This window comes from Micropterus salmoides, unplaced genomic scaffold (assembly GCF_014851395.1).
Source record: "Micropterus salmoides isolate LMB-PRFRI ecotype aquatic unplaced genomic scaffold, ASM1485139v1 Ms_hic_scaffold_16, whole genome shotgun sequence".
NCBI lineage: Eukaryota > Metazoa > Chordata > Actinopteri > Centrarchiformes > Centrarchidae > Micropterus > Micropterus salmoides.
Genome location: NW_024040707.1, coordinates 8955298 through 8966612, shown reverse-complemented (window position 1 = coordinate 8966612; position 11315 = coordinate 8955298). Strand labels below are relative to the sequence as shown.

The 11315-nt window shown below is 41.3% G+C and overlaps 1 protein-coding gene across 1 annotated transcript; it reads right to left on the bottom strand.

The window, feature by feature from the left end:
* Nucleotides 1-781: 781 nt before the first annotated feature.
* tamalin (trafficking regulator and scaffold protein tamalin) lies at nucleotides 782-11315 on the bottom strand. The gene is made up of 8 exons (XM_038723529.1): nucleotides 10998-11315; nucleotides 9108-9160; nucleotides 8151-8205; nucleotides 6028-6130; nucleotides 4765-4858; nucleotides 3195-3261; nucleotides 2106-2172; nucleotides 782-1759 (listed from the first exon to the last, which is right to left on the bottom strand). Exons 1-8 carry the CDS (start codon nucleotides 11193-11195, stop codon nucleotides 1257-1259), a joined length of 1140 nt encoding a protein of 379 aa, XP_038579457.1. The 5' UTR covers nucleotides 11196-11315; the 3' UTR covers nucleotides 782-1256.

Genomic DNA, 11315 nt, shown 5'->3' with positions numbered 1-11315 from the left:
GGCAAGCTTGCATAACAATCACTTATGTCAGCGGCCTTTTCAGCCCCCGCCTCTCCTTAATGTGCCCACAACAGTCAGAGGAGAGCATGGAGAGGGCCCAGCTCGAACACATGGCCACATACCATCGCTCCCAATCATCAACACTCCTGACGCATCTGTGAATGAGCAGCAGAGGACAAAAGGGATCAACGCTTTAGAGCCAACAGAGAGAGTGACCACCATGACCTCATGGGTCAGCTGGGAGCCAAGAATGAAAAGACTCCAAGCAACCCCCGCCCAACACACACACACACAAAATAGTGAGCTCTCGGACAACTGAACCCGCCATGGGAATATGGGAGCGTGGAAGAGGAGGAATCAGCAATCATCTGCAAGAGCTGAAAGAAAGCGGTTGTGTTTGGAATTTTGGGTCATGCCTTTCTCCGCACATTCCTCACCATTTTTCCAACAATAAACTGTGTCATAGCCGATACAACAGCTTCCATTCGGGATACGTTGCACCACAAAAAATGCCTCAAACAATCCGAAGCCACATACTAGCCTGTAAAACTTTGGTGATAATATTCCTAAACGGAGGAAGAGTTGTGGAACTCTGAAGACTTACTATATTTAAAAGTATCACATGGAGTAGGACTCCACGGGGGAAATTACAAACAGAATGTTTGTACACTCGAGGTCTCAGCACTAATTTAAGTTTGGCAGCTACAATTCCCACATACAGTTGTGGCTTGAAGAACAAAATAGCTTTTCTGGTTCTGCACAAAATAATGAGCATATAATCTGAAGTTGCCACGTATTTTTATTTTTAGGAACCGTGACTTAGGCGGAAACAAATAACACAGGATCAAATCTGAATCATCTGAAGTAGATATAAAATGTATTTGCACTATCACAATGATGACGGGTCACTTATTCAGCGGTCAAAAGAAAAGTCTGAGCATGCAGTAAAAACAAACAAAAAAAATCCTTCAGTCTGTACAAAAACCTGACAGTTGTTAAAATAAATAAATAACTTAAAGAACAAAACAAATGAAAACAAAAGTTATGTACAGCTGTGAAACACTGAGGGCTACAGAACTTAGCCAAATTGTCATTGGTCTACCCATTCAAACATGGGGAGGTGCAACTGTAGCGCCATTACACTTTGGTCTCAGCCTTGTCACTCTTTTTTCTTTGGCAGTTTAGTTTGTCTCTGGTGCTATAAGTCTCTGGGTGTGTTCTCTTGTGAACTTTAGGTGAACAGCTTTGTTTGCTGCTCACAGTTTGCTCTCCTCCTCCTCCAGCGGTCGGTTCAAGCCCGGGATGAATTTGAGGAGTTGCCTGCGGAAGCTTTTCTGTTTGGGCTTCTTCTGCAGGGAGTTAAATCCTCCCTGCTTCTCCCCCGAAGTGGACGATGGCAACGATGAAGAAGATCCCCTGGTGTAGCTGCGTGTGCTTGCGCTGCGGGTCAGATGCGTTTTGGCCGTCGTGAAGAGCTCGCTGGCCGGTCGGAGACGTTGCTGCCTCTGCGGCTGCTGCTGCTCTTTCTTTTTCTCTGTTCTGGTGTGGTCGATGGAATCCAAGCCACCGTCTACCGGGTACAGGCAGGTCTGGTAGAGAGGGTCGTCCTCGGTGGCTGTGCTGAGAAGGCTGGCGCTGCTGCTGGTGCTGCCGGCGCAGCGGATGGCTCTCTGAGCGACAGGGCTGGGAGTGCCGAGGCTGCCATACACGCCTGCTGACTCCAGGGACTCGTACACTGCAGCATCACTCATTACTATGCCTACAGGAAAGAAGGGCGGAGTTAGGATAGTGGACTACCACTAATTAAACTATGTTGTATCACTGAACACACAGGCATACAGAAAGAACAACTGAAACCCGGAGTATAGGGCATTTCTTGGAGAACGTGTGCATTGTTTTTTTTATGTTTTAAGTGTTTGTTTTATCAGCTATGAATTGTATCACCTCTCAGACACACAAAAAACCAGATCTGGAATCTGGACACTTTGATATGTTTTAATAGTTTTATTGTTTGTTTCGTATGTATAAAAGCAGTGTTGACACTGAGTGGATTATCCTAATAAAATAAAGTCAACGGAATTCACAAGACACACAAAACGACCTACCGTGAACAAGCCTCTGCTCCTGCACCATCAACGACCGATATTCATCCCACTTCTCATGAAGAGTTTGCTACAAAAGGAAGACAGAGATATGTTAAATGATTGTGACAAGAAGACCACAACGTACAGGCAGCAGAATTCATGAAAGAGGACTGTGATGTTACTTGTTTCCAATTAAAAACAATGCTTAGAAAAAAAGGTGGGACATATTTATTTAAGCTGTAAATTGTCAGCTTATGTATAAAACAGAGATATTTGGCATTTTGACATGTAATTTATCAAAACAACAAAGACTAAAAACCCAAATTATCTGTGCTCCCACTGCAGGGACAATAGGCAAATAAATGCTAAAAATGCTTATAAATAAATAAATTTATTATTATTAATTATTATTATTATTAAACTACTAATGGGAATATTCTCAGTAGTAAATGTGAAACAGTGCTGATAAATAGCAAAAACTAAAAAGGACGATGACGCATCAGAGGAAATTTCCTAAATACCACTGACAGACAGACATGCAACTTAATGTGTATGATTGAACATGTTTTTGTCATGGTGATTGAGGTAGAACTTTTCCAGTCAGTGTTCTAGTTCTTTGTCCAATGAGAATGTCTACCAACCCTTTCATCTCCAGCAAGTCAAATGCAGCGTGTTCAGCGGCAGGATAATCTTTAGAAATGTTGGATTAGTATCTCAGAAAGCGGCTGTGTTTCAGCTCTCTCTCTCACACACATACACACACACGGATTACAGTGGGACAGCTGCTGTAATCTTGGGGGAAAAGCGTGCTCACTTGAGCCACTTCATAGGCAGCTTTTAAAAAACAGCCTCTGGTCAAGAATGTCTGCAGCCATCAGTGAGCCTGCCAGAAAAACTGCTGATGCAACAGGTGGTGCTGCTGGAGAGACAGGTGGGGAGGGAGTGGGAGGTGGTGTCTATATCTAGCATGTAACATAATGTGTGTGTGTGTGTGTGTGTGGGTGGGTGGGTGTGTGGGTGGGTGAGGCTGGTGGACACACAATGAGGCTGACTCACTGCTGACAAACAGTGAAAAACGGCTGCAGCAACACCTAAAAGGAAATAACTCACCTTCAGATACTGCAGCCGGGCTTCCAGCTCTGCTTTTCGGATTGAGTCACTGTAAACTGTCTCCAGCCTGTAAGTGTAAAACCAGAAGGAAACAGAATTAATAATTGTAAAGGGAAGCGCTTATAAAAACTACAAGGGCAGAAAACAGTGGTTGAAAAACAAGTTCGACCATATGAAAGGCTCTTTTCATAAGACGGTGGCAGGAAGGGGTCGGGTGTGAAACAGTTTACAAGAGAGGGGGGAAGGATAAGGAACGTATACATTTTCCACTCAAGATACTTCAGTGAGGCAAATCCTTTGAATCACAGGAGTGGGTGACCAACTTATAGAGCTTGTTTTCACTTTATTTATAAGTTTATATAGACTTAAGATGTAAGTATAATTTGATGATGTCAGTCCATAAAATCTGTGCCTGCAATTTCACTCTGATGCGGTTCACCTCACTTCTTTCGCAGCAGCTCTCAAAAAGTTTACAGACGGAGCCTCACTAATTGTCCTTTTAATCATTTACGAGCACAGGACAAGGATAAGGAAGAGAGCATGGTTCCGATTAAACACCCACCCAGGCACTCAACTGCCAGATATCAAAACCTTAACACTGATGTTCAAAATACTTAAGCTATGGATGACAAAACTATTTCAACTCAATAACATGGTGTAAAAAAAAATCATAATCGCTTGCCTGTTATTTTTAAACTTTTAAGCTGTAAGTATGCTTCATCAGAACTGCTTCTCAGATGGTCGAACAACTTCTGAAACACCCTCCCCCCACACCTTTTGTATTGGGCGGAGGTCTGTGTTGCCAGACAACACGTCGTACCAACCAGTTCTTTCCAAGCATAACTTGGCCTTAGTCTTTGAAATGTTAGAAAATTGCAAAAAATGTCCATCTCAGTTTCCCAGAGCCTGAGGTAACATCTTCCATTTGGCAGCTTTGTACAACCAACAGCCCAAAACACAAATATATGCATTTAACAATGTTTTAGGATAAAAAATAGCAGCAAGTTCTCACGTTTAAAAAGCTGTTTAGGTTGTTTTTTTCTAAGTTAATAACTTAAATCAGAAGTTCTCAAATGTTTTACGTCATCCCCCCACTGAAATTGCTTTAAACCAAATCAACATTTTTGGGAAAGCTGAATCACAGACTTCATTCATTCACATCATTTAATTTAAATATTAACATAATAACACATATAACTATAACTAAAAAAACTTTTCTTAACTTTTAGACACAGGAGACAACTTCAATGACAGTGATGTTGAGAACAAGTCATTTACATTTCCAGTCAGACTTTTTGCACAGATATGTCCCTCTTCACATGTTATGTTGCCCTCTGAATAAATATTTCTAACCTGACTTTATGATAGGCTTGTTAGCATCAGAGCACTCTTGTTCACTGAGTTGAACAATTAAGGGATTATCAAAATTGCTTCTAAATTTCTGTCAAATCAAGTTCAGCGCTAGAATACACTGAATATGTTAATGAAATAAAAACCTGAGAAGCATAACTAACATAGTTATAGGTTTCTAAACATCCACGTCTTTTTTATTTTCTGTGAGTCTGTGTACCTGAGTGTGTTGCCGCAGGCCCTTATGAGCTGAACGATGTCCTTGTGCCGAAATCCCTCCACAGTGGCCTCGTTCACACTTGCGATGGTGTCCCCTACACACACACACACACACACACACACAATGTGTGTTAACCAGCAGCCATCAGGTCAGGATGCACTTCAATACACTGTGGCTTTAATTACTGCATTATTACTCATTACTACAAGCTGCAGCCAAATGTGGCTCATCTGGTTCTAAATGAAACCTCAACATGCAGATGTGCAACACAAATGTGGAAGGCACGCATGTGCAGTCGTGGCATATGGCTTGTCACTGAACTGGAGTCGACTGATTGGAAAAGAGACTTATTTCAAGTGTTAAAGCCATATACATTTGTTTATGTATGAGAGTCACACCATTTCACTTCACAGTATTATTATTATTAGATGTGGTGTGAACTCTCATGCGTGACAGCAGCCTTTGTGAGGCTTCAGCACAAAAGCCTATTTTCCTTTTTCAAAAACCACCGCCTAATCTGTCTCATGCGATGAAGTCACTGCGTTCGCAGCAAGACACAGGGAACAATGGGGCAAGCATGCGAGGAATGTAGGAAGTGAAACTGAAGTGACATATGCAGGTTGGATGGAGGCGGGAGCAACTGAATCGTCTTCCTCTTTCCATTTTTTTTTTTATATAAGGCTCAGAGCGGCCGGCTTGTGACTGAGACATCATGAGTTTGAAAACCAGAGACAATTTAAGCAAAGTGAATAACCGCAGTAGCGCTCTTTAGAATAACATCAAGCACAGAACTTCTTCTCTTCTCACTTTGATAATTATTATCTTTCACTGATAAAAACATAATTGCATGTGCTGGTTCATTAACACTTCATTTCTATCGTTCGGAACTTTTTGTTTTTTTTAAAGGACCCAAACGGAAATGAGCCATGTTTTGCCAAATAAAAATAACATTTCCCTTTCAAACTGGCATTTGAGATGTTGTCTTTGCCTTTCTCTATCTGGCACATTGATGAGAGGAGATGGCAAATACTGAAATAGCCCCTCACTTGGTTGCCGTTGACTGGAAAATGAGTGTCATATTTGCACTTCCCCAAACAGCCAGCTCAAACACACGAGTGCTTTTGTTGATGGACGGTACACCAGTGTCAGATGGCAAACACAAAAGAGGATAAGCACGACCAAAACGAGGCTCTCTTCCCCTCATGACTATTAGGAGTGTTTTCCAGGGTTATTTCAGGCTCAAATAAAAATACACAAACTCACCAACTTTAAGTCCTGCTTGCTGGGCCGGGCTGTCATCGTGTACCTTACACACGAACGTGCACATCTCCACCGAGTTTTGGTCTTGATGGTGCAGGCCGTAAGTCTGAAAGACATAGAATGACCAAACTGAAAAAACAGTAACAGAAAAACACTTTGTAAATACTTCCTTACTCTTCTGTGGAAATTGTCTTATACAATGTGATTGACGTCACCAGTTTTGAAATCATGTAGCCATACTATGCAACACCGATAAACTACTGAATGACAAGCTGAGGAAGCCATGGCAGACAATACAGGAAAGCAGATTGAATCACTGAACACGCAGAGATGTGATGCAAACATGTACAAGTAAGAGTTTGTTTCTTTAGTCTTTAACAGTACCAACATGCCCATATGTGCATTGAAAGGTTTTTTGGTTGCTGTAAATTGTTCCTTACCTTTATTGTAAGAGATCAGGGACAAAAATCCTCTGTTCTGTGCAAAAATACACTCCAAAGTTGCATAAATGACTCATTAAGTTCAGCAGACGGAGCTAGTCACATCGTATTGAATATATATCAGTTAAAAAAAAATCCCTTTTAGTACAAAAATCCCTCTGTCGCACTCCAACAAGAAAACACCGTCCAGAGAAACACAAAGAGGGAATTTCATACCAAAAGAACTGTCGAACTCAGATGGCAGAAGCCTCATATTTTCTTTAACTTAATGTATTTTTGCACAGAAAGAGAACTGTGGATTGTGTCCCCCATCTATTAAATTTAAATCGCTTCAGGATGGAGGAAGGAGGAGGAAAAATGACAGCGACCGCTTTAATGTATATACATATAGGCAGGTCAGTATGGTTTTAAGACCTTTGAAACCTGCCACTTGCTGACAGCAGTTAAGTTTAAAAATGGGAAACATTGTTGTGAGATAATCTATATCTGTGTCTTTATTTTGTATCTAAAATTTTGTTGTCCTGGAAACTGTTGTTGGTACTTCCACATGTATTGTTTTAGTCACCGCAGTCTCTTTGCAGAACGTCAGAGCACTGCAGGCACAACAGACAGACTTCCCCTTGTCATGCAATTATCAGTCAGTCAACATACTGCTGCTGAGGGAGCCTGAAACTGCGGGCCTTTCCCTCAACAAACAGGTCAGAGACACTCTCACTCGTAAAAAGTTACCAAGGTTTCCATCTGTCTAAGTCAAGTGTTAAAACTATTAAAACACAAATCGAAACTGGATGAGTCTCTTATGGAAATATGCAATGATATAAATCTGCCTGCCTGTTCTTGCTGCCGGCTCAATATGAGCTTCCTTCTCAGCAGCCTGAAAGATAAACACATAACCGTGCAAAGATCGTTGAAATGCAAATATCACATTTACATAGTGGATCTTCAGCTCCACATCCGTGTAAATTTAAACAGGCACCGAGGGAGGAAGAACCATCAGGCAACACAAGAATCCTAAAACTAAAAAAAACTAAAAAAAAACTGGCCCTCAAGATCTCACTTCCTTCTAGCACGCAGGCCAACAGGAAGGGCGGGCATCTCCATCAAAACCGTAAATAGAACAATATGTCTTTTGCTCAATGCAGTACACACCACTTGCAGAAACTGTAACTGGCCAACAGAGTATTAAAATATCCACATTACTGTAAAAAAAAAAAAAAAGGACACTCAAATCAACATTTCTAACTATTTAAAGAATAGGGTCTGAGAGCTGACATTGTAAGGAAGCGCTTTGGGGTGGAATGACGGTATTGAGGTCAAATGTGGGAAGCGTCTGCCTGCTGAGCGGGTGAGAAAGTGAAGCAGGTATTACATGGGAAGCGTGTGAGCAAACCACATGGCTTAAAATAAACAGACGCTGGGAGAAAAAAAAAAGGCTGCTCTTCTCTCCTACATCATGGGACTAACATCAACGGGTTATTTGGCTGATGCGTGACCTTTCAACCTTACCGGCACAGGCTCGGATTTAGAGATTTACAGGATAAGATGTACACGCTTCAGTCACTCAAGTATCATAATCTGTTGACAGGGATGTGGACGATCAGGGAAATCCTTTTAAATAGCACTTGAGAGGTTAAGACCCCCTCACTCCCTACCACCACCACCAATATATCGCTATTATCATCTTACCTGGATCTCAAATCCAAATGACTCCTCTTCCTTTTTCTCCAGGACCACCACCTTTCTGGAAAAAAGAAAGAGATTTTTGTTTTAACAAACTCTTTACTGTTGCCATCACAACTTCTTTTATATCCTCTTTTTTAGCCGTACCTTGTAATACACTAGTAAGAGTCAAGACAAGGGGGGAAAAAGCACAAAAGTCATGTAATCAATGCAGCGCTGAAGCGATTAGTCAAGTTATCAGCAACCATTTGGATACTGATTAGTCGTTTTATTCATTTTTCAAGCAAAGTGCTAAATATTCACATGTGTCAGCTTTTCAAATGTGAGGATTTTCAGCTTTTTGTCTGATTTATGGGATTGTAAATGGATTATTCTGGGGGTTTGAACAATTGGTTGGACAAAATTCACTGAAACTCTATAAGATAAGATTTTATGGTAGACATTTTTCACTGTTTTCTGGTGTTATGGTCAGACTTCAGTCCATTTAAAGCCAAGGAATATGGGATTTTATACTATATCTGTCATCTTTTAGGCTAACAGTAATGATAAGATCAACAAGATGTTTACGTCCAACTCTGGATTCCTTTTTTCCATGTGCGTCCTTATCTAAATTGCATAACAATTTATCTCTGCTGGCTGCACAGAACTTCTTCTGTGCTGTCCAGCAGCATCTGGACGTCACTGCTAAACATAAAGTACAAGGGTCTGTTGGACTGAGGGACGTCAACCCAGCATCTCTCATGCAGGGGCAGCACATGAAAGATTCATAACAGCCCTCGCGAATATTGTCAATAAGAATGGCTTCTATAGTTACAGATCACTGTTTGAATGAGGGCCTTTCACTTTGAGATGAGGCTGCTCACTTCTAAAGATTTTAGAAGGAGGATGTGGCCGTGAAATGATTAGCGTGAAGATAAGGTTGAAAGATTATACAAGGACAAACGTCAGCAAATGACAAGGTACCTTTGTGGTTCTGGTGACTGTGTTAGGGGTTTCCACTTCTGTAGCCCAGCACCCTGCAAGGAGAAAACGAAACAAGACATGGACCGTGTCAAACACCTGCATGATGTGAATGCAGGATTACTCATGAGGGGTTCCCCTCCCATGCCCAATATTCCCCTACCACACCTACTGTACACATCGGTGCGTCGACCTGTCCAGCGAGTCTTAACGCCGCGCACATGTGCCTGGTTTGTATTTTTACGCTACTTAACCATTATACCGGGAGGAAAACATCAGCAGTGAAACCAGAAATGCATGTCTGGCTGCTCTTTGTTTATAGGCAGTCACAACATCAGAAGAAAACCTCAGAGCACCAACATTTAGCCTAACTTTCACACAAAATCAGCTGCCTCCAGACACTAAAACTCTTGACCTATCTGAAACTTTAAATCATTTCGAGCAGTTTGTACAAATTCCAGCCCATTAAAGAAACAAACAAGACGCAGTGGTGAACAGTGGGCTGAAATAACAGCCACAATAACTGCTTTGAGGGATAACCCAAGTCAACAGTAGGTCAGGACTGTGCCCTACCTGACTGTGTAAATAAGGAAGGCATCTAACCAGAAGGCTCCACTAAATCACTTACAATCAATCCTCATCTGTTCCAACCCAATCATATTCAAATGCTGCTCCTATGAAAGGCTGCTTTGTGCTACAGTCTCTCTTGGTAGTAAAATGTTGCTTTCTTTAAGTCCCAACACTTACAGAATTGTCCCGCAGCTGACTCAATGGAGTGCATTTATTCCCTGAGAGCGACGGGGGCGGCTCGAGTATGATCTCCACGCCTGTGTGTGCACAATGCACTGTTGTAGCCCTTCACTCCAGCTACTGCACATTATGTGGATAACAGTACACTGTTGTACATGTCTGTTTTAAACTGGTTTCCAATTGGGATGTCCAACTCCAAAGGAAGTAACATTACAGAACTGAATCAAATGAGCCTTATGAGAGACCCACTAGCCCTGTCATAACTTTAAGACAGTATTATGCAACACCGGCTAAAGCTGATGTCATTCTTGATCATCAGAGAAGAGATCCTGTTCTTCAATTATGGTTGAACTGAAACCAGCTTAACATGTTGTTATCAGGTTCAAACGTTTGATTTGTTTATCGTAGTCTTCAGTGTGCTTTTATTTTGAAATGAAAAAAATTAAAAGTAGTTACTCTGATGTAAAATCTATTTTACCTAATACTAAAATTTTAAATGAATGACTTGTTGCTGATAATTTAGATTTGTCAACTTAAGAAGTACAGTACAGGACACTGACACACAGCATAGATCAGATTTAGCATGGTCCAAACTACTGTTGCCTTTCAGTGAGATGCCCTCTGCAGATACACCGAACAGCTTCCAGCAGAGGTTCCCAAACATTTTCAGATCAGGAATCACCAGAAAGATTGAGTACACTGCATCCCACAGAATCCCTACAGATGTTTGGCTTTTAGATAAGGCAATACTTAATAAGGCATGTTGTTGTTTGGCCATACTTAAAATTATCTCCTCCTTTTGGCAGGTGAAATAATCAGAAAAGTCTAAAAAAGATGTTCATTTGGCTGAAAATCCACTGTCCAAAACCAGAATTGAACATGATGTTTTGCTAATGAGATAACACTCTAGAGTGGAAAAACTTGATGTTAAGCAAGTTTAAAAGGTCTTGTGTGAACAATTAAAACTTAATGTAAATCCTACACATAACTTTAAGAGTGCAGTGTAGTGCAACAACTACAATTTAGATACAGAAAATATTCACAACTTAAAGTTAAAAAGAATCAATGAATGAGGACACAAGAAAGAATAAATTACACTGACTTTATAAACTTATGACACAAAGTGTTAAATGGACTTCTTACCTTTTTGAAGTTTCTGGGCAGCGTCCCCCCAGAGTAAGCCAAAGTCTTGTAGTTGTAAACGTCCGAGGAGTTTGTCGGTAAGTCCACAGTCCTGCAGCTGTCGGACTTTGACGAGGTGAAATAAATGTCGTTGTCTTGAGATGCGGGTCCACCTTCATGTCCGCTGGAGTTCACCTTCTTCAGCCTTCTGAACGTCATGTTGAGTTCATAAACGAGGTGGAAAGTTGTTGCGGATAGGAACAAAAGTACACGCGTCTTGCTGTTGAGAAACCAGACGAGACTGATGCTGACCAACTTGTGAGCTCCAGCGTGAGCCAA

Coding starts and splice junctions, on each gene's coding strand:
- tamalin (XM_038723529.1), bottom strand. CDS start 11,195: ATGACGTTCAGAAGGCTGAAGAAGGTGAACTCCAGCGGACATGAAGGT. Junction 6,131..8,150: donor CATTTGGATTTGAGATCCAG/GTAAGATGATAA, acceptor TATGTCTTTCAG/ACTTACGGCCTGCACCATCA. Junction 3,262..4,764: donor GCCTGCGGCAACACACTCAG/GTACACAGACTC, acceptor TTACACTTACAG/GCTGGAGACAGTTTACAGTG.